The sequence below is a fragment of the Triticum urartu genome, chromosome 6A (assembly GCF_056163025.1).
Source record: "Triticum urartu cultivar PI428250 chromosome 6A, HENAU_Tu73, whole genome shotgun sequence".
NCBI lineage: Eukaryota > Viridiplantae > Streptophyta > Magnoliopsida > Poales > Poaceae > Triticum > Triticum urartu.
Window position 1 is genome coordinate 176260992 of NC_141878.1, and position 21210 is coordinate 176282201.

Below are 21210 nucleotides of genomic sequence, written 5' to 3' on the forward strand. Positions count from 1 at the left end.
TGTGCGAGAATCAAGGCCAACTTACCACATCAAGATGTGCTTCAGCCCGTTCTCCACCACTGATGCAACGGTTCAGATAAAGAATGGTGGCCCTCTCCACCTATCAAACCTAAGTTAGGGAGAGGAGGCCTAACGGCCGTGGCAGCGTTGACTAAGCGGTGTCCCCAAGAAGCAGGCATCCGACCTTCTTCAAGCCATCAAGACAACAACCTCGTAGCCGGGCTCTAGGAAGATGACGTGACAAGGAGCCCACCATAGGTCTTGTGACACTCACTGCGACCTCCGCCAATCTCAGGGACTACTGACGGGATCCTGTAGTAGGGATGGCTAACGCCAAGGAGCCCAACCTCATCAACTACAAGGGGGCCCAACAGCCCACGGCCTGGCACTAACCCTAGGGGGCCAGACGACCTTCTTGACGCTCAAGACTAGAGGACGTCGGTGCCCCCAGATCGCATCCAGGATGTAAACCCTAGGCCTCTCCTATCTGTATAAAGGGAGGTCTAGGGTTCCTCTTGATCCATCTATCCTCAGATAGGAGAACTCTCGGTAGCAACATCATACACCATTATAACCCCTCGCACGAGGTATCCCTCCATTATGAATAACCGAAACCAGCAGGATAGTCTATTACTCCCCGAAGGCCTGAACCTGGATAAACCCCTCATGTGACCTCCAATACGTGACTTCCAAATACGCTTGGACCCCTATCGAGGGATCTGACAGAAATCTGCTCCGTCACCCGGAAGAGTAGCACCAAAATCATGCCAGCCAAGCCACCGCTGATGGGCACCACCACAACAACATGACAATTCCGATTTTGGCAAAACTCGTCATCATTCTCAGACTATTTAAGCTGTTATAGGTGATGATGGTGACATTGTTCATTGCACACTAGTTTTTTAGGGCCAGAGTAAAGACTCAGGGAGGTAAAACATTCAGAGAGTACGAGTTCCTGCACTCTCAATGAGACAGAAGCAATGAGTTCTAGATCACCCGATCGTCTGGCCTCAGTAGCAAGTTCATGAGCCACCTTGTTACACTCCCTAGCAGCATGGCCCACTAGTTTTCTTTAATATGGGAAGGGGACCAAAAGGTCGCCGAAGCTGTTGGTTATTACATTAAAAGTGATACAACACTACAAGGACATTGAAAGAAACAGAAATTACAACCACATCCTCTCTTTTTGCAAACAAGACTTTGTCATTGCTGCTTTGCCACCAACTCCAGTTGAACCTTGCCAGCACCTAGTGAAGGAGCGAGGCTCTCACCATGGAGGTTGGATAGGGTATGCTGGAACTTGCTTGTTTGATCTCTTGTTCCAAAGGTTGGTCTTGATGTGGGGGAAGAAGATTGACATATAAGCATCCACGCAGCTTCGAAGTCCCTAAGGATACGAGATATGAATGGGAAAAACATCTATCCACCCTCCTCCTTCTTTCTGCCTATATGGCGATGGAGAAGGAGGAGAGCGAAAGCCTGATGCATCGAATCCACCACTCCATGAAGCTTGCTAAGGGAGAGAATGAAAAACAAACTTCCTTCCTACTTCGCTAGCCACCACGGCCGCAGAGAGGAAGGAACAATCCACTAGCAACCGATGCCACCCGTAGGCACTAGAGTACATCTAAACCGCAACGCCAGTTGCCACCAAGGCTACCCTATAATACTCATAAACCTAGCCCTAACATCTACAATGACAACCCCACCACCTCTCCCACTCCCCTGCTAGCTGACGTCGCCGCCCGATGAAGAGGGAAGAGGAGCTAAGAAGCTTCGGGGCAACTCTCAAGATGTGGAGGGGACAAAGTGAGGGGCCTCCATTACCTCTCCCATGTCCCTCTTTTATTTTCCATGTGGCAGTTATATATGGGTTTGATCAAATAACCAAAAAAGTGGGTACTTAACCTCATTTTATACTAAAAAACTACATTATACCGAACTTGTTCTATAGTTTTTTTAGTTAGAAAAATAATATAATATAGAAAACAAATTAATCGGGCATGTAACAAATTATCCCTCAAAACGCTAAAGGTGACCTAGGGAACTTTAGATATACGGTACCACACACACTCTTCTTTCAAACATGTTTTCAACCTTCCTCACTTCACCAAAAACATCGGCCCTATTCAATGACAACTCCATCAAATTACTTAGGGTCGTTCATTTTTATAGTACACCAAATTAAGGTTGGTGGCCCCGTTATTCTTTTACAGTACATCAAATTACTTAGGGCCGTTCATTTTTCCCATATACCAGGGTTTCTGGCCTCTACTGTTCAGATCACACTGCCATCTTCACCATCTTTGATGACAGTTGCAGATTCCTTCAAGGACTAGCTAGTTCTAAAAATCGGCAGGCTCCTACTCGCCTAGCCACCATCGCCGTTGTCATGGTCCTCCTATGGGCCTTGCTAAATTTATCGTGTTTACATAAAAAATACGACATACCGACATGAGAGCAGAGGCCGAGATATTTAACCGAGAAGGCCAATTCCCCCCTCCCCCCCCCCCCCCCCCCCCTCATGTTTGAGAAGAACTTGTTTATGGAGGGATTACATGAGAATTTTTTTGAGTCCTTTTACAGTACATCAAATTACTTATGGCCATTCTTTTTTCCCAACCAATGGTCTAGAATGGGCAATACTGTAGAAGAATTCAGGTACTATAATCAGGCTTCAAGGGCATTTGGGGTAGTTAATTACTATAAATCCTGCAATTGTTTCCACCAAAAGCAAGCTAAAGAGACTAGATTAGAATTTGAGGATCGATCCAACCATTCATTGATTCATTGTGGGTGTTGTCGATTTGCCCATTGTTTAGATGTACAGTGACAACCCCACCACCTCTCCCACTACCCTGCTAGCTGACGACGCCACCAAGGAAGAGGGAAGAGGAGCTAAGAAGCTTCATGGAGACTCTCAAGATGTAGAGGGCACAAAATGAGGGCCCTTCGTTACCGCTCCCATGTCCCTCTTTATTTGCCTTAGCCTCATCATTTTATAGAAGAAAAAAACTAATCCCTCCACCACAAAATAAGTGTCTCAATTCGTACAACTTTTCTATAGTTTTTTCAGTTAGACAAATAATAAAATACACAAAACAAATTAACCAAGCATGTACTCCCTTCATAAAGAAATATAAGAGCGTTTAGATGACTAAGTAGTGATCTAAACACTCTTTTATATTTCTTCACAGAGAGAGTAACAAATTGTCCCTTGAAATGCTAAAGGTGACCTCGGGAAGTTTAGATACCCGGTACCACACACACTCTTTTAAACATGTTTTCAAGCTCCCCCACTTCACCAAAAACATCGGCCCCATTCCATGGCAACTCCATATCAGTTTGGTGTTTTTAAGAACACCATTTCCATTAGCTAGACTACAATGTTATCAGACAACATTAATACAACATCCGATGCAGCCACATACAGAAAAAATACACTAATCTAAAGCCAGTAAATTTAGTGTTCGTCACAGGATTCCAGCAATATTTATCTCCCTTTTGCTGACATAGGAGGAACAGAGTTCCAATCCTCACAGCCCTCTGATGCTACCGACGAAGGTCCATTTGATTTAACTCATGGTGATAATAGGTTTCGGTTTCTCCTCCTTGTTCTCAGCCGCTACAGCAAGCGGTCTGCGCTGATGCTGCACAACCGCGAGTTGATCCACGAAAAGCAGTTCCCGTAAGTGATGAAGCTGCTCCCTCTCTTTCTCCATAAGCAGCTCTTTCTGCTCAAAACGGCTTATCTTATCCTGGATTTCCTTCATCTGAGGATGATTTAAAGCAATAGATAACAAGTCAATATAGACACCAACTTTTAAGCAGTAATATCTTGAAATCCCTATGTTGATACCTGGACATCCACTATAGCCGATAAAGATTGCTCTATATCTTTTTGCTCCTTTTGAAGTTGCACTTGTGCATTTGTGGATGCCTCTTTGAGTAAATCGTTGGCTGTAAGCCCATTAGTGTAAGAAGATTCTGCAGAGAAAACTAATTGAGCCAAGAGAAGAGCCTTTTGAATACTCAGAATAAGTATTTCTAGGAAAGAATGGCAAACTAAATCACGGTGTGCATTTCAGCATGTAGCAGCAAGAATGTGAATTTGAATCGCGCCACATAAGGAACTTGGATACAGGTCCATAGCCTATTCTTTGCACATGCACCGATTATGACTTATCTTGTTGCTCCCGGCGCCAGTAGTGAAATGTAGCAAAACTATCAAATACATGTACGCATTCATGTAAAAACAATTATGTGAAATTTATTGATAACTATGTATTTGACCCTACAGAGTTAGGGGACTGGCACCGCCACTGCCTAGCGCATTACTTGAGCACTCTTGTTACCACACCCGTCAAATTATCATTGTTTGCACAGTGACAAGCAAAGCAGTATTTTTCATCAACAATGCAACATCAATAAGATAGAAGATGTCAAACTCATATGGGTTAGAAAGCACAAGTTGCTACCTTCTTCTTTAGTGCTGCTGATTGGAGAATCAGTCTGGCGGTCATTCATATCAACCTGGGATTGTGCAGAAATAGCTGCTTGCGCTGCTGCTGCTGCAACGCCTGCGCCAACAATTGCCGACAAGAACGCAACCTGGTAAAACAATGCAGTTCCATGATTTGCTCCATCAATAAATTTCCACGTTCAAACTAGATGACCATATAAGGCATGGTGGTATGTTGAGTTGGCATAGTTGCATGTTAAGGGAACTAAGTTATTGGGGATCAATTATTTAGGTATATATAGGATGAGTGAGAAGTGCCCTACTCTTATGAATCATTAATTTTGAATACTGAACTGCTTGCACCAGTCAAGGGAGTTAGCAGCTACAAAAACAGGGCAAAGTCACAGATACAGACCTGAGCCATAATTGGATTGCTTGCATCTGCCAGTGGTGTGAGACGGAGTCGTTTTGGGATCTCTGCTCTAGATTCATTAGTAACATCATCAATCTCAAACTCCATTTTCTGCTCCTTGGATCCCATGAACTGTTCTCCAAAATATAATCGGATGAGTCTAGCAATGCAGTCTTTCTCCGAGCGACTACCAACATGCTCAGAAACCTTCTTCCAGTCTTCTCCATAATGCAAGACAGCCTCAAGTAGGTGAAGAGTTTCCTTGTCTGTCCAATCTGATTTGGCGTCTTCGCTAATTTCAACTTTCTTGAAGTCCGCTGGAGTAAGACCAGGCCGATAGTTGCCACGCACAAAGCATCTACAACATATGCTTATATCCGCCTGATCATAAGCAAAAGTAAGGATAGAAAATAGCAACTCTTCTAATTAAAATAGACAACAAATTGATAACAGTTCCAGCTAAAATATAAAGAATGATGTGATGACAGTAGCTCAACTGATACAATATAGCAGTCATGGACATAAAACAAAATCAAGAGGCAAACACAGGCCAAATAAAGTGTTCCAAGCTTCACAGACTCAAAAGTTGGATGCAATTACTACACTGTTTGCAAATATTTAATACTCCCTCCGTCCGGAATTAGTTGACGCTCAAACAGATGTATCTAGAACGTCTAGATACATCTGTTTGAGCGTCAACTAATTCCGGACAGAGGAAGTATATGATTTGTGATAATACCCTCCCGTTCATGGCATGTTTAAGTGAACTGGAAGTAGTTCAAAATGAGCTGTAGTAATCCATCTAACACAGTCAATCCAAGAGTGGCAATGCGCAAAGACACAGCAGTACAGTACAAATAAAAACAAAATCTTGACAATACAATATTCATATGAAGAGCAAGTACACTTGACTTAAATTTATAAGCAACTGTATACATACATATGCAATTACCAGTTCCCAAAACAAAAGATACACCATTAAGTTATCTGTTTGCTCATCTGTCCCAGCGCCCTTTCTATGGCACATACCAAACCAGCTAAGCCAAAACCAACGATCAACCAGGAATATCTCCAATCCGAGCACACAAATTTCTCAACACATGGGCAAACTCATAACTAGCGAACAAACGCTACCCCTGTGGCTTTCTCTATCAGATTAAGAACCCTTTACAAGATCTGCCTGGGCGTTGAAGATACCAGGATAGGTTGGGATGGTGTCAGGTTTAGAAGAACTTTAACTGGTGAGATTTTGGAGATTTGGGAAGAAGTTAGGGACTTGCGTGAGCACATTGAACTTACTAATGTGGCGGATTCAGATAACCAGACACTAGATCCAGCACATTGTTCGTGAGGCGGTGCGGACAGTTTTGCTTGTGGCTGTGCTTTTCACTGGCTTGTGTATGGTAGTTTGTAATGTTGCGGTATAGGATATTCTGTTTTCCACATCGCTGGTTTGCTGGTAGACATCGCCTTTTGTTTTATTTCCTTACTTATCTTCTGGCCTGTGTACCAGTTACTTTCCTGTTTACTTTCGTTGTACCTACTTTGATTTCTGGTAATGAAACCAAGGTTTTTCCCCTTGTTTAAAAAAACCGTTCCCCAATTACATTGCATAAATAATATGAATATCCATAATTTGCGGCTTAATGTAGTGCTTTTTATAATGGCACAAAACCCAAACAGGTTGCTATAGCCAATTGGAAATACTCATACGGATGAGCTAAGATAGTTCTAACCAGATACTACAAATGATGCATACGATGCACATATTACATAACCTGAAATGCAAGTTTACACAGCACTTGAAAATCAAAACAATGGCAAATCACTCACCTTCTCGCAGGTGAAATAGGCAGAGCCGCAGACGCTGCGGCACCCTACACAGAGCTTCTTGGGTGTGGTTGGTCCAGCAGGCAATGAAGACTGAGAAGAAGACTGAGAAGTCGTCGCCTCCTCCCTCTTGTCTTTCCCCTGCTTCGCCCCCAGCGGGGGAGCACCATGGTTGATGAGCCCCCATTCCTCCAGGAAGTCAAACACACGGCGCACAGAGCCAACGTCGCCGATAAGGCCCCGCCTGGCCTCGGTGAGCGTGAGCCGGCGCGCTGGTCTTGCCCGGAACCTCTTGACGAGGGTGTTGCGGTAGTACTTGTAGGCTTCCGGGCCCCGGGACCCAGACACGGCCGCGACCTCCCCTTCGAAGAACTCCGGCAACAGGCGGCGCTCCGTGTCGCTGATGCTGTCGTACGAGAACCACCCTGCAAGCGGAACCCTCGGTCAGATAGGGTTCTAGGTCTTCGCGTTTACTAGAGGCGAAAGTGCTGGTGAGCGCGGGACGGGGGCTCCGGGGCGGCGGGGGAGAGGGACTCACCTGCGTAGCTAGGGACGGTGATGACGTGCGATGAGTCCTCGGCTGCGGCTCCCACGGCGGCGACTCCGGCGGCGGTGGCGGCCGAGGTGGAGGCGGGAGGGATCTCCGTCTTGAGGGTACCGGCAGTGGAAGGGGGCTGGGAGAAGGGTCGGGCCTTGAACGGTGACTGGGTAGGCGTCGGCGCGGAGTTGGCGGTGGCCGAGGGCACCGGAGCCGGCGGTGTGGCCATCGGAGACGGGGCAGCCGGTGGAGCGCTCTCTCTCGGTCCGTTTCCTCTCCGGCGCTGCAAGCGTGTAGTTTGGGCCTTATCTTTTTTACTCGCAACGAGGCCGTTACGTTACGGTTTGGGCCTCCAGAGGTTTGGTCAAAAAGAGCCCAGCTACGCCTATCCCACACAGAGCGCTCGGGAGTGATGCAAGTTTAGTCCCACCTCGCCTGCGCTGAGCGGAGGGAGCCGGGAGAGGTGTATAAAAGGAGAGGCAGGGCAGCGAGAGAACTCATACCTTTCTCGGCCTTTTGGCTAAGATCAAGTGTAGTATCTGTTCTTATCAGTTTAATATCTGATATGTGGGCCATGTGTCCACAATGATATTAAATTTATTTTTTGTGGGGTTGGGTCCACCACAGTAGCTTGCTACTGGGGCCCACATGCGTCGTCTGGGCGTTGCACTGCTGCCCTGGCCCGGCGCACCCCAACCAAAGCGAATCACAATTTTGTCAGTTAGGAAAACAGGCAGAACAACCTGTTCTTTCCTTTCAATTTAGTAGTGTTATTATTTGGCTTCTCCACCTTTTGCTATTCTCAAACTAATCGTGTAAACTGGTAAACAAACAACAAAGTGATGTCAGACATAAGCCGGGGAGATGTACCGCGTACTACTTCGAGATAAGTTCCAACTAAGCAGAGATGCTTAGGCTGCTGATTGTCAACTCTTATACAAGTTACAAATCCCAGTGCCAAGAATACTTTTTCCAACACAGTGCCAACAATACTTGTTTAATCATACCATTTCGAGGTATCATAGTGTTATTCATGCATTCTAATCAACTGACTAGAAGTACAGACCAGCATGCCGCCTGAAGGATTACATATGACGAACATTACAATGTTTTCGCACCACCACTTGACATGAGCGAGGCAGCAGCAGCACCAGCAGTCGGGACGATTCCAGTTGAATTGCCTGGTTTAGAGAGATGCAGCAGCCTGCAACAATGTTCGTGGTCCGTGAGTGACGGTTATTCAAAAGAAGACACGTGAAGATTATATCTAACTGAAGTATCAAAATTCAGGTTGGGGGTACTTACGGCGCTAGATATTCACAGAATGAGGTGACAGCTGAAACAACATCATTGTAATTGTTAGCAGCGGCTGGTGCTGTGATCTCCACCAGCTGTATTCCAGGAGTGACCTGCACAGCTTCGTCGGTCGCATGCAGTTTTGGCATCTTGTTGGCAGAAGTCACAGTCACGGTGAACTGGGCACCTCGCTGGAAGCGAAACGCAAAGCCAACCTTCAAGATTTCATGATCTAACTTGTAGCCGATGCCGTAGAAGTAACGTAACACATTGCTGCTGGCTTTGCTTTCTACGATTGTACGCACAAGAATTGAGATTTGCTCTGCACCGGCACCTCTCATGGCACCACCAACATGTCTTATGGTCCTATACATACAAATATTACCAACTGCAGATCAGTGTAAAAATTACGAGGAAGATTAAATTTCAGCAGCTTAACACAATCAGTTACCAGGATGGTGTAGGCTGAGCTAAATCACACAACAAACGAACCTCTGATGGGACAGCTCCTGTACGACTGAAAGAGGTTAGCAGATATAACAATTGCTTTTTTTGCTAAAAAAGAAACAATTGCTTATGATCCTGACAACAGAAAGATAAAAACTAACCTAGCATTGGTACACTTTTAAGACAGAGCTCATGCACCCTCACACGTTCCTTTGGGACACCAGAGAGGCCTTGGAGAAGAACCTCCAGAGCTTCAACATGCTGCATAGTGCATACCCAAAGGAAAAAAAATGTTAGTAATGGCATTCACATATAAAAACTATAAGCGGTCTAAATGAATGTGGAGATGAATGAAATCACTTTACTGTAAATAAATAACATATAATTATGTGATTCCCCCAGCTGTACAACAATATTTTATATTATATCATAAGTAGTGCTCTCAAAGTGGAGAAATACAGTTGACATACCATATATGGTGGTCAGCATGATCTACCCATCATTTTTGTGATAATACTTTTTAATGTTCGAAATTCATGCTAAGTGTCCATCAACTTGTCATGGAGATAATGAGTCAATAAAAACTAGCACTAATTATTATTCTCTACAAACATAAGACTCAGATATCACTTCACACTTAAGGGAAGAAATGACAACTTTATTATCTTCTCAAGTAAACATTAAGGAGAGATAAATCAGCTCAGCAGGTGACATATTTTACATGTAATTCTAGTCCAACACGAGGTGGCTGCGCGACCCATGGATAGCATAGATCTTACCTTTTATTTCTAAAGGAATAGCATAAATCTTACAGCCATAGAGACTCTTTTCATAAGACAATTGATAAACCAGTGTATACTGACAACTAAAACAACGAAATCAATACCCTAGATGAGTGAAGTCAAATATGTGGGACTGAATTTCCCTTTACTGTAAAAAACCACACAAATTACGTGATTCCTCCAACTGTACATCAAATCTATCTATTGTATTATAATATCAAAAGTAGTGCCCTCAAAGTGGAGCAATGGTTAACATATCGTGGTCAGCAGGATCTAAATATCAATTTTGTGACATTTAACAAAAATGTCATGTTGATTTTGATTCATTCTGATAGAGTAAACGGTGCCAACCAACTTTTCATGGGGAGTTGGAGATAATGGATCAGTGAAAAGCTCTAGCATTATTTATTCTAAATTCTGATGGCACTTCATGCTTATAGAAGAAATAACAAGTTAACCATCTTCTTCCAAACAGATTAGAGATAGTTAACCAGGGTTGAGCTGGCCTAAATCTTAAGACAAGTACAGTTAAAGGGGCCCCTTTTCATGAGAAAATAATTGAAAAATTAGTGTGTGGAGATAGTTATGCTGACAACTCCAACAAAGGGAAATCAATATCCAAGATAGCCTGAAAGGCCAAAGGGCCTGTATGCCAAAATTCGTATCAAATACACATACAAGATAGCACAGAAGGTCATGTCTGATCAACAAAGTAGGTGCATGGCAAGAGGCAACAAGACAGAAAGATGCGCCATCCTACGACGAATCATAATACATGAATACTATGGAGATCATCACTCAGCCTATGTTTTGACATATGATTTTTCCGGCCATTGTTCAAATCAGTCATGCTTTACAGCATCCTTGACAAGCTAATTCCGTATGAAACAGCCAAACAGCATATGCTTTTTTGCAGCAAGTAGAGTTCACTTGCACCGCCCTAACAGCAATGGATAGCTACTGCACACATGAATGAATGACTAGAAAGACACACAAAGAGGCACGGTACCTGGGTCTCGATGATGCCCTGCACCACGCACTCCATCAGCCAGGGGCGGATCCAGACGGCGTGCCGAAATTGTGAAGGTCAGTGGGATTTCACTACTCGCTGGATGGAGACAACCTCAGATGTCAATCCCAATGGCCAAAGACTGGGACGGGGTGGGGACAGCAGGAGCGTGATGTCGGGGCGAGGAAGGACGGAGATGGCGGTGGGGGGCGGGAGGCGGAGGTGTTGGTGGTGGGGATGGGAGCGGGAGCGGGAGCGCGGCGTCGGCGGCGGCCGGTGTTAGCTAGGGCACGGCGGGGTTGACTCGGAAGGGAGAAACCGGGGCGACGAGAATACCAGAAAGCGCAGGGAGCAAAGTGGCAAAGCGCACTAGTTCGGTAACGCCCCGCTCAGGAAAGTTCCGCAGTGGCCCTCGCGGGGGGCGGGAATCCCAGTCCTACCCCTCCTCCTTCCTCTCTTCCACTCCACGCGCACGCACGCACGCCCCGGTCACCTCCCTCGCATTCCCATTTGTTCCACCCCTCTTCCTCGGCCTGTCCCTCTCTCTCTCTCTCTCTCTCTCTCAGATCTCTCTGCCTCCAATGACCACCGCCGCGGCGAAGACCAGCGCGTAGCGGCCTCTCTCCCCCTCTCCTCCGGGAGCGCCCCATTCCCGCCATGGCGTCCCCCACGGCGCCGCTGGGCGGCTCCACCCCGTCGGGCCGCGTGCTCGGCCCCGCGCTGGACCGCATCATCAAAAACGCCGCGTGGCGGAAGCACTCGGCGCTCGTCGCCGCGGCCAAGTCGGCGCTCGACCTCCTCTCCTCCTCCTCCTACCACTCGCCCGACCCGACCTCGCCCAACCCCTCGCCGCTCCTCGGCCTGCCCGTCGCCGCGGCCGCCGCCTCGCTGCACGCGCTCATCCTCGCGCTCGAGTCCGCCTCCCCCAAGGTCGCCGACCCCGCGCTCGACTGCGTCGCCAAGCTCCTCTACCACCGCCTCCTCCTCGGCGACCTCGGCGAGGCCGCCGACGACTCGCCCGCCTCCAAGCTCCTTGCCGCCGTCCTCTCCTGCGGCGCCCTTAACGACGACGCCATGGAGCTCGCCACCCTCCGCGTGCTCCTCGCCGCCGCGCGCTGCCCCTCCATCGCCATCCGCGGCGACGGCCTCGGCCAAATGCTCAAGACCTGCTACAACATATACCTCAGCAGCAGCAGCGGCGCCAATCAGATGTGCGCCAAGCTGGCGCTCGCGCAGGTGCTGGTCATCGTGTTCGCGCGCGTGGAGGTGGACTCCATGGACGTGCGCGTGCCGACGGTGTCCATCACGGACATGATGGATGTGTCCGATCACCGCCTCAACGACTCCGGCATCGTGCAGGTGGCACAGGGGTTTATAAATGACGCCATGGAAGGGAGTGACGTCCCGGAGCCAGGGACCCTGGGGGCGATGGCTGAGGCCGATGAGAAGGATGATGAGGGGATGAGCAAGATCAGGGAGGATGGGTTAGCACTCTTCAAGAACCTCTGCAAGCTGTCAATGAAGTTCTCGACACCAGATAACCCCGAGGACCAGGTGCTGTTGCGGGGGAAGGTGTTGTCTCTCGAGTTGCTCAAGATGGTTGTGGACAATGCTGGACCATTCTGGAGAATCAATGAAAAGTATGATCACAATTGCTCTTGTTTCCCTTTATATGCATTTTTAACAATTTAACTTACTGCATTATCTATCAACACAAATATTGTTACTGCAGTCAATTGGAAGAGTGTTGATGGCTCAAACAACTATGTGAAGGAAGGCATAAAATAGGCAATGTAGAAACATACACTAGTACTAGCTCATGAATTCACACCTTTTCTTTTATTAGGGTATATTTTTATTTTGATCCAGGTGTGGTTTGCTTATGTATCTCTCAACATGTTTTTATGAGTGTTGTGGTACGTATAATCAACATGATAATGTGGCATGGGAAAGAAAATATGGTATTGGTTTATGGTAATAGATGCAAATTTACAAGACTTTGAATCCTTGCTGAAAGAGTTAAAGGTTATATAGCTATGGAGGTTCAACAGAACTAGTGTGATGTCTGTGCCGTATTTTGGTATGGAAAAACATATGTGCCAACTCGTTACTCCATGCCCTCTGCCCCGCCGTGACACTTGGCTGATGTCAGCCCAGCTTGTGTCATGCCTCTGCCACTGTGAGCGTCCTATGCCACACCCTTTGCCTGCCCAGTGCCCACCAATGGTCATGCTTTGTTCTGGCCCATGCCATGACTTGTGTTGAAGTATTTGCTTGTTTGGAGGTATTTTCTCCTTCCTTTTTTTATAAAGAAATTTTAGGATGGTTGAAGGAGGGTGAGAGCACTGAATGCAGTAAGTAACCACCACTGCCGCTGCTCTCCGAACTCCACTATTTTGTAGTAGTATAATAGAAGATGTTCATCATCTAGCACAAGGTAGAGAAATGGCGGTGGCAAAAATATGTTCTTTGTTCAGCAAACTTCTTGCAAGTGCATACATGGAACTTTTAACATTTATGAACGTGTATCCATGAAAATGGGAAGGAATAATTCCAACAGAACAATCAAAACCATGTGTGGTTGAGGTTGTGATTGTACCTGTACATGCAGGATATGAATATGGCTATTCACACAAATTCTGGTCAATATAAAATTATGTAGGAGAGATTACTAGGTTTTCTTTAGTTATTTTTATAAAGGAACACCCCATTTTAGTGTGATCTTGACAAGAGAGTTAAACTTAAATACTGAAGTTTTTTTTCTTTTCCTGCAGGTACCTTGGAGCAATCAAGCAGTATCTTTGTTTGTCCTTGTTGAAAAACAGTGCCTTGTCAGCAATGAGTATTTTCCAGCTTTTGTGCTCCATATTTGTGGGTTTGCTGTCAAGATTTAGATCTGGGCTGAAAGAAGAAATTGGAATATTTTTTCCCATGCTTGTCCTAAGGGTTCTTGAGAATGTCCATCAGCCTAGCTTTCTGCAGAAAATGACAGTTCTAAATTTGTTGGAGGACATCTGTAAAGAATCTCAGGTTCTTATTGATATCTTCGTCAACTACGATTGTGATGTTGATGCACCAAATATTTTTGAAAGGTATGCAAATATCGTCCTGATGTGTAGTAAATTCCAGTTATGCTGCAAGTTATAAAAAATGAAAACAATAGAGGGCTGAACCTAGTTTCATGGGCCAAGTCAAGTAAGCAGGGCTGAAGACAATTTGTTTGTTAGTTTTTCAATCTTCTTCCTTCTATGCTTAGATTAAGTGGAAATGACCTACTTGATCAGCAAGTAAGCGAGCGGTAGTTCAGTACCATTTTACTCTCATAGAACCCAGAAAAAATAATACTCCCTCCGTCCGAACAAGCTTTTTCGACGGAGGGAGTATGTGTTTTGCTTCAGCTGAACCTTGTAGTCTTAGCTTAGCCACTACCAAGACAAGGTTCTTATGATATCTTTGTGAGCTACGATTGTGATGTTGATGCACCAAATGTTTTTGGAAGGTATGCAAATTTCTTGCTGATGAGTAGTAAATTCCTTTTATGTTGCAAGTTATAAAAAAAATGATAAACAATAGAGGGCCAGGTAGCCTTGCATTAAGCTGAGAGCACAGTTCTGTGAAAATTGTGGTTCTCTCTCTTTTCATCACATATTAAAGCACTTCTAATTCCAGCAGATATTTGCAGGATTGTCAATGGACTTCTAAAGACCGCTCTCGGGGTTACTCCTGGAGCCACAACAACATTAACCCCAGTCCAAGACCAAACATTTCGGACTGAGTCAGTCAAGTGCCTTGCTACCATACTCAAATCAATGGGTTCATGGATGGACCAACAGTTGAGAATTGGTGATTTTTCACCCAAAATTTCCGAGGTCTCTTTAAATTCGCTAGACAGTCCTAACATTGGAGAAGATGGGAATGGAATTGATTATGAACTGCAATCTGACTCTTATAGCCCAGATACGTCTGATGCTTCCTCACTTGAGCAACGTCGTGCTTATAAAATAGAACTTCAGGTATGTAAATGTTTGTGTGCTTAGTTTATATTCTCTCCACCTGTAGTGTGTTTTGAGGGAGCACATTTTAGTTACTGATGTTATATTTCGTCCTGCAGAAAGGAATTTCCATGTTTAACAGAAAACCTTCTAAGGGTATTGATTTTCTCATTAAAAGCAAGAAAATAGGTCAATCCCCAGAAGATGTTGCTTCTTTCTTGAGAAACACTGCTGGTTTAAATGCAACAATGATTGGGGACTATTTGGGTGAAAGAGATGAATTCCCTATCAAAGTTATGCATGCATATGTCGATGCACTGAATTTTGAAGGTATTGACTTCGGTGAAGCCATTAGGTATTACCTGCGAGGTTTCAGGTTGCCTGGGGAAGCACAGAAAATTGACCGGGTCATGGAAAAGTTTGCTGAACGATACTGCAAGTGCAACCCGAATTCTTTTACCAGTGCAGATACTGCATATGTTCTTGCTTATTCTGTAATCATGCTCAATACTGATGCTCATAATATGATGGTCAAGGATAAGGTTTGCCAAATGATTACTTTCATCTGTTGTCAGTAATAACATGCATGCTCATTGATAGGGTTTTCCTTATGCAGATGTCTAGATCTGACTTCATTCGGAACAACCGAGGAATTGATGATGGAAAGGATTTGCCTGAAGTTTATCTGAGTACATTGTATGACCAAATTGTAAAAAATGAGATCAAAATGAGTGCTGATTCATCAGTTCCACAAAACAAGCAACCTAGCAGTGTAATGAAGCTCTTGGGCTTAGACAATATTATAAACCTTGTCAACTGGAAGCAGGCTGAAGATAAGGCACTTGGAGCAAATGACTTACTCATCAAGAACATACAGGAGAAATTCAAAGCAAAGAGCGCGAAATCAGAGTAAGACTGACAATACTCTGCTATAGACAATAGTTTTGCATCTGTTGCTAGACAATTAATTCAACCTTGTGCTACATGCAGATCTGTATTTTATATTATTACCGATACAACCATTTTGCGATTCATGATGGAGGTTTGTTGGGCCCCTATGATGGCTGCATTCAGCATGACGCTTGACCAATGTGATGATAAGGCTGCAACGTCGCAGTGTTTGCAGGGATTCAGATACGCAGTGCATGTCACCTCCGTAATGTGCATGCAGACGCAAAGAGATGCCTTTGTGACATCTGTAGCCAAGTTCACATACCTTCATTGTGTGGCAGACATGAAACAGAAGAATGTGGATGCTGTGAAGGTAGGAACTTGAATGGCTAAGCAGTACGTTGATGTTCTTCTGCAATTTTTGACCAATGCATAACATGATAAGAAGGACCATATTATGCAAGGCATATCAGGCACGGCTTCTGTTGATCAGTTTAGCATGTATTTTGAGTTTGTACAAAGATAAATGAGGTGGTTCATTTTTTAGAACACTGAGAGAACATGATCTAGGTTGCTTTTGAAAGGTGATGGAGAATACTTTGTTTGGGTGGTAATGAATAAATACATTTACGTGCACACTCTACATTTGTCAACAGAGCTTTCAAACTGTATGCGTTAAATTATGCAGCAGAAGGAATACCACAGTACATTATGAGTCTTAAACCTTTTTTTTGCAGAGGCTTTTTTCTCCCATTATTTGGTTCTTTTTCACCACTTTATTCTTTGTTTTCCATACTTGCACTATATTGAAATTTTCAAGAATAAATTGTGTATGCCTATGTAGCCTCTTAATTTTTGTTGATGCCACACTTTGATGACTTCAGAAGTATGTAGGAGCTTGAACTTATCGAAGTATTGAACGCTTGCACAGGTGCACCATGCACTGTATCATACGTATACTCTTAAGCTATCATTTATCGTCAATGATGTATGAAGTAACACTTGAATCTAGTATGAGTCTCTTTGTCCATTTTATAACGAGTCATAATTTTTCTACTTAATGTTTTTCACAGGCTATAATATCCATTGCAATCGAAGATGGTGATTATTTGCAGGAAGCTTGGGAGCATGTGCTAACATGTCTTTCACGGTTTGAGCATTTGCATCTTCTTGGAGAAGGGGCACCTACGGATGCTTCCTTTTTGACAGTACCTCTGGTTGATTCAGAAGAAAAAACACAGAAATCAAGTACCAATACAGCCTCAAAACGAACTAATGCTCTTCAGAATCCAGCTGTCATGGCTGCTGTTCGAGGCGGTTCTTATGACAGCACAACAGCAAAAAATAATGCCTCAGCTTTAGTTACTCCTGACCAGATTAACAACTTCATATCAAACATTAATCTATTAGACCAGATTGGCATTTTTGAGTTGAATCATATATTTGCTCATAGCCAAAGATTAAATAGCAATGCAATTGTTGCTTTTGTGGAAGCTCTTTGCAAGGTCGCAATCACAGAGTTGCAATCACCTACAGATCCTCGTATCTTCTGCCTAACGAAGATAGTGGAAATTGCGTAAGATTTTTGCAACACCTATTTCCAGAAATAAAGTTACGTCATCAACACTTTCTGAAGTGTTTTAACTCAGAGCATGATTTGTGCAGGCATTACAATATGAACCGCATACGTTTGGTGTGGTCTCGTATTTGGAAAGTTCTATCTGATTTCTTTGTGTCTGTTGGGTCGTCAGAAAATCTTTCTGTGGCAATATTCGTTATGGACTCCTTGAGGCAGCTAGCCATGAAATTTCTTGAAAGAGAAGAACTAGCAAATTATAATTTCCAGAATGAATTCCTGCGACCTTTTGCGGTGGTTATGCAGAAGAGCAATGCTTCAGAAGTACGAGAACTTGTGGTTCGATGTGTCTCCCAAATGGTTTTGAGTCGTGTTAACAATATAAAATCAGGATGGAAAAGCGTTTTCACGGTGCGTATGGTGTTCTATGGTTATTCTTAGTTTGCCTTGATTATTGTAGCATAACTTTATAGAAGCTAGTTCGACAAATAAATGGAACATTCCTAGTTTACCACTCAATATTTATGACGTTTTATCTTACAGGTTTTTACTGCGGCTGCTGCTGATGATCGAAAAAGCATTGTTCTGTTAGCATTTGAGACTATGGAGAAGATTGTCCGGGACTTTTTTCCATACATAACTGAGACTGAAACCACAACATTTACTGATTGTGTTAAATGTCTTATTACATTCACAAGTAGTAAATTTAGCAGCGATGCCAGTCTCAATGCTATTGCTTTTCTTCGGTTCTGTGCTGTGAAACTTGCCGAGGAAGGATTTGTCTGTCATGACAAGGATACCGACCATCAATCAAATAATTTGGATTCTTCAGAGGGGAATGCCATAGTGCACAAGGATGATCATGTTTACTTCTGGGTTCCTTTGCTTGCTGGTAGGCTACCTTTTCTTTCACAGAGACTGCTATATTAGTTTGGAAATGCGTCACATCCGTAATATTGTTCTTGTTTGAATTTTCACTTTTCCAGGTCTAGCTAGATTGACAACCGACACACGGCCAACTATCAGAAAAGGTGCAGTAGAAGTACTCTTTGACATTTTGAAGGACCATGGAGAACTCTTCTCTCAGTCCTTCTGGACCAATATCTTTGGATCTGTTATTTATCCTCTATTTAATGGTGAAATCCGTACACCCAATGGTCAAAGTGACAGCACTGAGGATGATTCATGGAATTTTGAAACTAAAACAGTGGCTGTGAAATGTTTAGTGGATCTGTATGTTACATTTTTTGATGTGATGCGGCCAGAACTCACTAGAGTTACCTCTGTTGTTACCAGTTTTATCAGAAGCGCTTATAGACAATCTGCTATCACTGGTATGTCTGTTTTTCAGCGTTTAACAGAAGGGCTTGCAAGCAAACTCTCCAAGGACGAATGGAAAGAGATCTTATTATGCTTTAAAGAAGCAGCAGCACATACATTGGTTGTTTTCGACAAAATAGTTAAGATGATGCAAAATATTGAAATTCCAGAAAGAAACGAGTCTTACTCTGAAGCAGAGAAATATTCAGATCCTGACATAGAGGATGAAGAGGAAGCTAATATGGAAACATCGTCTTATGCCATTGTCAAGATGAAGAACCATATGTCTCTGCAACTCGTAATTGTTCAGGTACTTCAAACCTTGTGCCAGTTTAATTCGATGCTGATCGATTTGTATATCACGTCTTTCTTTGTAAATTTTGTTCAATACTCCGCTTTAATTGCACACCCAAATAAAATAGGAATTAGAACAAATAAAATACAACAAGAATTTTGCCTTCATGTTTTGTGTTCTGACATGCCAATAGTTATATTAAGATCACACTCACCATTCTGTGGCTTCTCTCCAGGGAATTGTTAAATTGTATGAGACACACAGGAGATCCTTCTGTGCTGAGCATATGGGCATAATTTTGGAGATGCTATCAGCCATTACGTCCCATGCAAGTGAAGTGAGTTCTGAATCTGCTTTGCACAATAAATTCCACAAAGCATGCTCCCTTCTGGAGATATCTGAGCCAGCAGTCATCCATTTCGAGAATGAGTCTTACCAGAGCTACCTCAAACTTCTGCAAGCTTTGCTTCACGACAACCCATCTTTGTCACGAGAAATGAACATTGAGTCACAAATTATGCTTGTTTCTGTGAAAATACTACGGAAATATCTGAACTGTGCAGGTCAGGAACCATCGAAGGATGCTTCTTGTAAAGATCCAGTTGTACACTGGGCGCTGCCTTTATCCGCTGCTAAGAAAGAGGAACTGTCTGCTAGAACCCCATTGGTCCTTCATGTAATGCGGTTACTTGGTGGTCTAGAGAGGGAGTGCTTTAGGAGGAATTTGCCCCTCCTTTTCCCTTTATTAGCTAATCTTGTTCGCTGCGAGCATAGCTCTAGAGAGGTTCAAGTTGCACTGTATGATGTCTTTCAGTCATCAATAGGCCCTATTATTTCAGTATAGCTTATATTGATGGTTCACCAATTGTACAATTTTGTCACTCGATCGTGGTAGGGTAACTTGATTGATGGTTACATAGAAATATGGAATAAGAAAAAGATTACAGCTTGGCAGTGCCGTAAATGATTCAAACCTGTTCCTCCAGCATTCTGGTGTTGAAGGTAAAAACCTCTTCCTGTTTCTTGGCACATCAACTTATTTTCAAGCATAGAGCAGGATATTAATGTACTCTTGTCAGTGTGGCAGCATCATGTAACATGTAACATCGACTCAGATACCTGGAGGGAGGAGACCTTTTGAAGGGCATTTTCCCTTCTTTCCTAACATTAATTTCGATTCGTGGGGGTTATCGTCGACGCCGCTGGCATTGAAGGCAAATGGATATATTGCAACAAAGTATGTCTGACTTCGAGGTCCTGCATCAACAGCTATGGAGTACTTATACAAGGGAGTGGTCTGTTCACCAGTGACCAAACTTTTGGGGTGTAGCCTTTCTTTTCCCTTTTGATTTGACAACAGCCTTGTATAGGGTTTTCTTTTGAACCAAGACTAAAATAAAGTGTCTCATCTATCAAGTTCTTCCTTTTTTCCCAATCTTTCTGCCCTCTTTGAATTGCGATCACCGTGTCTTCATGGCAATAAACATGAGGATTTAGCTACATGAATAATGTGGTTTAAACGAAATAGACATGTCTGAAACGGTAGGTGTAGGACACAAGCTGCCCTCATCCTGTAATTCTTTTGTCTTGTGGCCAAGTAGCTAACTGCTCTGGAAAGCGAAGGTTGGGTATATATACACTTGGAGATCACTATCCATGACTCAAGTTCACCGACTTCCTTGTTGAAAACTACCGCCCAACGAGCCACCAACGCTCAAGGCATTGACCAAGAAAAATGACATTTCGATGGCACAGAACATTAACTATTCTGGTAGGAGTTCCACAGTTTTTATTTCTTCTCTTATAGGAATGCGACAAGAATCAGTTCCAAACATGCCTTTTTTACATATGTTCATCTGCTTTCGGGCGTAAAAAGTAACATTTGTCCATGCTTGAAATAAGTAGGAGTAGCATTACAAGAAAGTGGCAGCAGGCAGCAAAAGTGAGATATACAAAGTCAACTTGTGCACCCACCACAAGAAGGGTAACTACCAACTAACTACTCCCTCTGTAACTTTTTATAAGACGTTTTCAGAGTCCACTACGAGCTAAAAGTCGTATGGTCGTCATCCTGCACAGGCTGCTGCGGGTAGGACCTCTTGATGAACTCCAAGCAGTCAGCAATGGCCTGGTCGGCATGGAAGGAAACCGAGCTCTCCCTCCCCCGCAGTGCCGCCGGCCGTGCCGCTGATCTCGGCGCGGGTCGCCTCCTGATCCCAGGGCAGCACCTGAGCTCCTCCATGCACCGGACGACGAGGCCGGCAAGCCGGAACAGCCGCACCCGCAGCCGGAGCAGCGACCCCAGCCGGACGTGCCGCACCCGGCGCCCTCGCCGGCCCTGCCTCGCCTCATGGACCATC

General features: G+C 44.2%; 3 protein-coding genes and 1 non-coding gene across 5 annotated transcripts; 2 read left to right on the top strand and 2 right to left on the bottom strand.

The window, feature by feature from the left end:
• Positions 1-3340: 3340 nt before the first annotated feature.
• On the bottom strand, positions 3341-7683 carry SWI3B (switch subunit 3). Its single transcript, XM_048682826.2, has 6 exons — positions 7243-7683; positions 6708-7129; positions 4878-5255; positions 4479-4611; positions 3860-3987; positions 3341-3773 (listed from the first exon to the last, which is right to left on the bottom strand). Exons 1-6 carry the CDS (start codon positions 7469-7471, stop codon positions 3576-3578), a joined length of 1488 nt encoding a protein of 495 aa, XP_048538783.2. The 5' UTR covers positions 7472-7683; the 3' UTR covers positions 3341-3575.
• Positions 7684-7741: 58 nt separating this feature from the next.
• On the top strand, positions 7742-7938 carry LOC125517828 (U2 spliceosomal RNA). The gene has a single exon (XR_007287829.2). It is a non-coding gene; the product is annotated as a U2 spliceosomal RNA (small nuclear RNA).
• Positions 7939-8129: 191 nt separating this feature from the next.
• Positions 8130-11111, bottom strand: LOC125517617 (mediator of RNA polymerase II transcription subunit). Its single transcript, XM_048682827.2, has 5 exons — positions 10777-11111; positions 9147-9246; positions 8990-9047; positions 8548-8904; positions 8130-8446 (listed from the first exon to the last, which is right to left on the bottom strand). Exons 1-5 carry the CDS (start codon positions 10810-10812, stop codon positions 8344-8346), a joined length of 654 nt encoding a protein of 217 aa, XP_048538784.1. The 5' UTR covers positions 10813-11111; the 3' UTR covers positions 8130-8343.
• Positions 11112-11285: 174 nt separating this feature from the next.
• On the top strand, positions 11286-20285 carry LOC125517614 (brefeldin A-inhibited guanine nucleotide-exchange protein 1). Of its 2 annotated transcripts, none has more exons than XM_048682824.2 (12): positions 11286-12416; positions 13551-13868; positions 14459-14789; positions 14888-15310; positions 15385-15677; positions 15759-16032; positions 16733-17235; positions 17325-17646; positions 17779-18127; positions 18222-18865; positions 19086-19852; positions 19930-20285. In XM_048682824.2, exons 1-11 carry the CDS (start codon positions 11434-11436, stop codon positions 19692-19694), a joined length of 5049 nt encoding a protein of 1682 aa, XP_048538781.1. In that variant the 5' UTR covers positions 11286-11433; the 3' UTR covers positions 19695-19852; positions 19930-20285. The 2 variants fall into 2 exon arrangements, with proteins under 2 accessions (XP_048538781.1, XP_048538782.1); XM_048682825.2 differs by having other exon boundaries at positions 19938-20285.
• Positions 20286-21210: the final 925 nt, after the last annotated feature.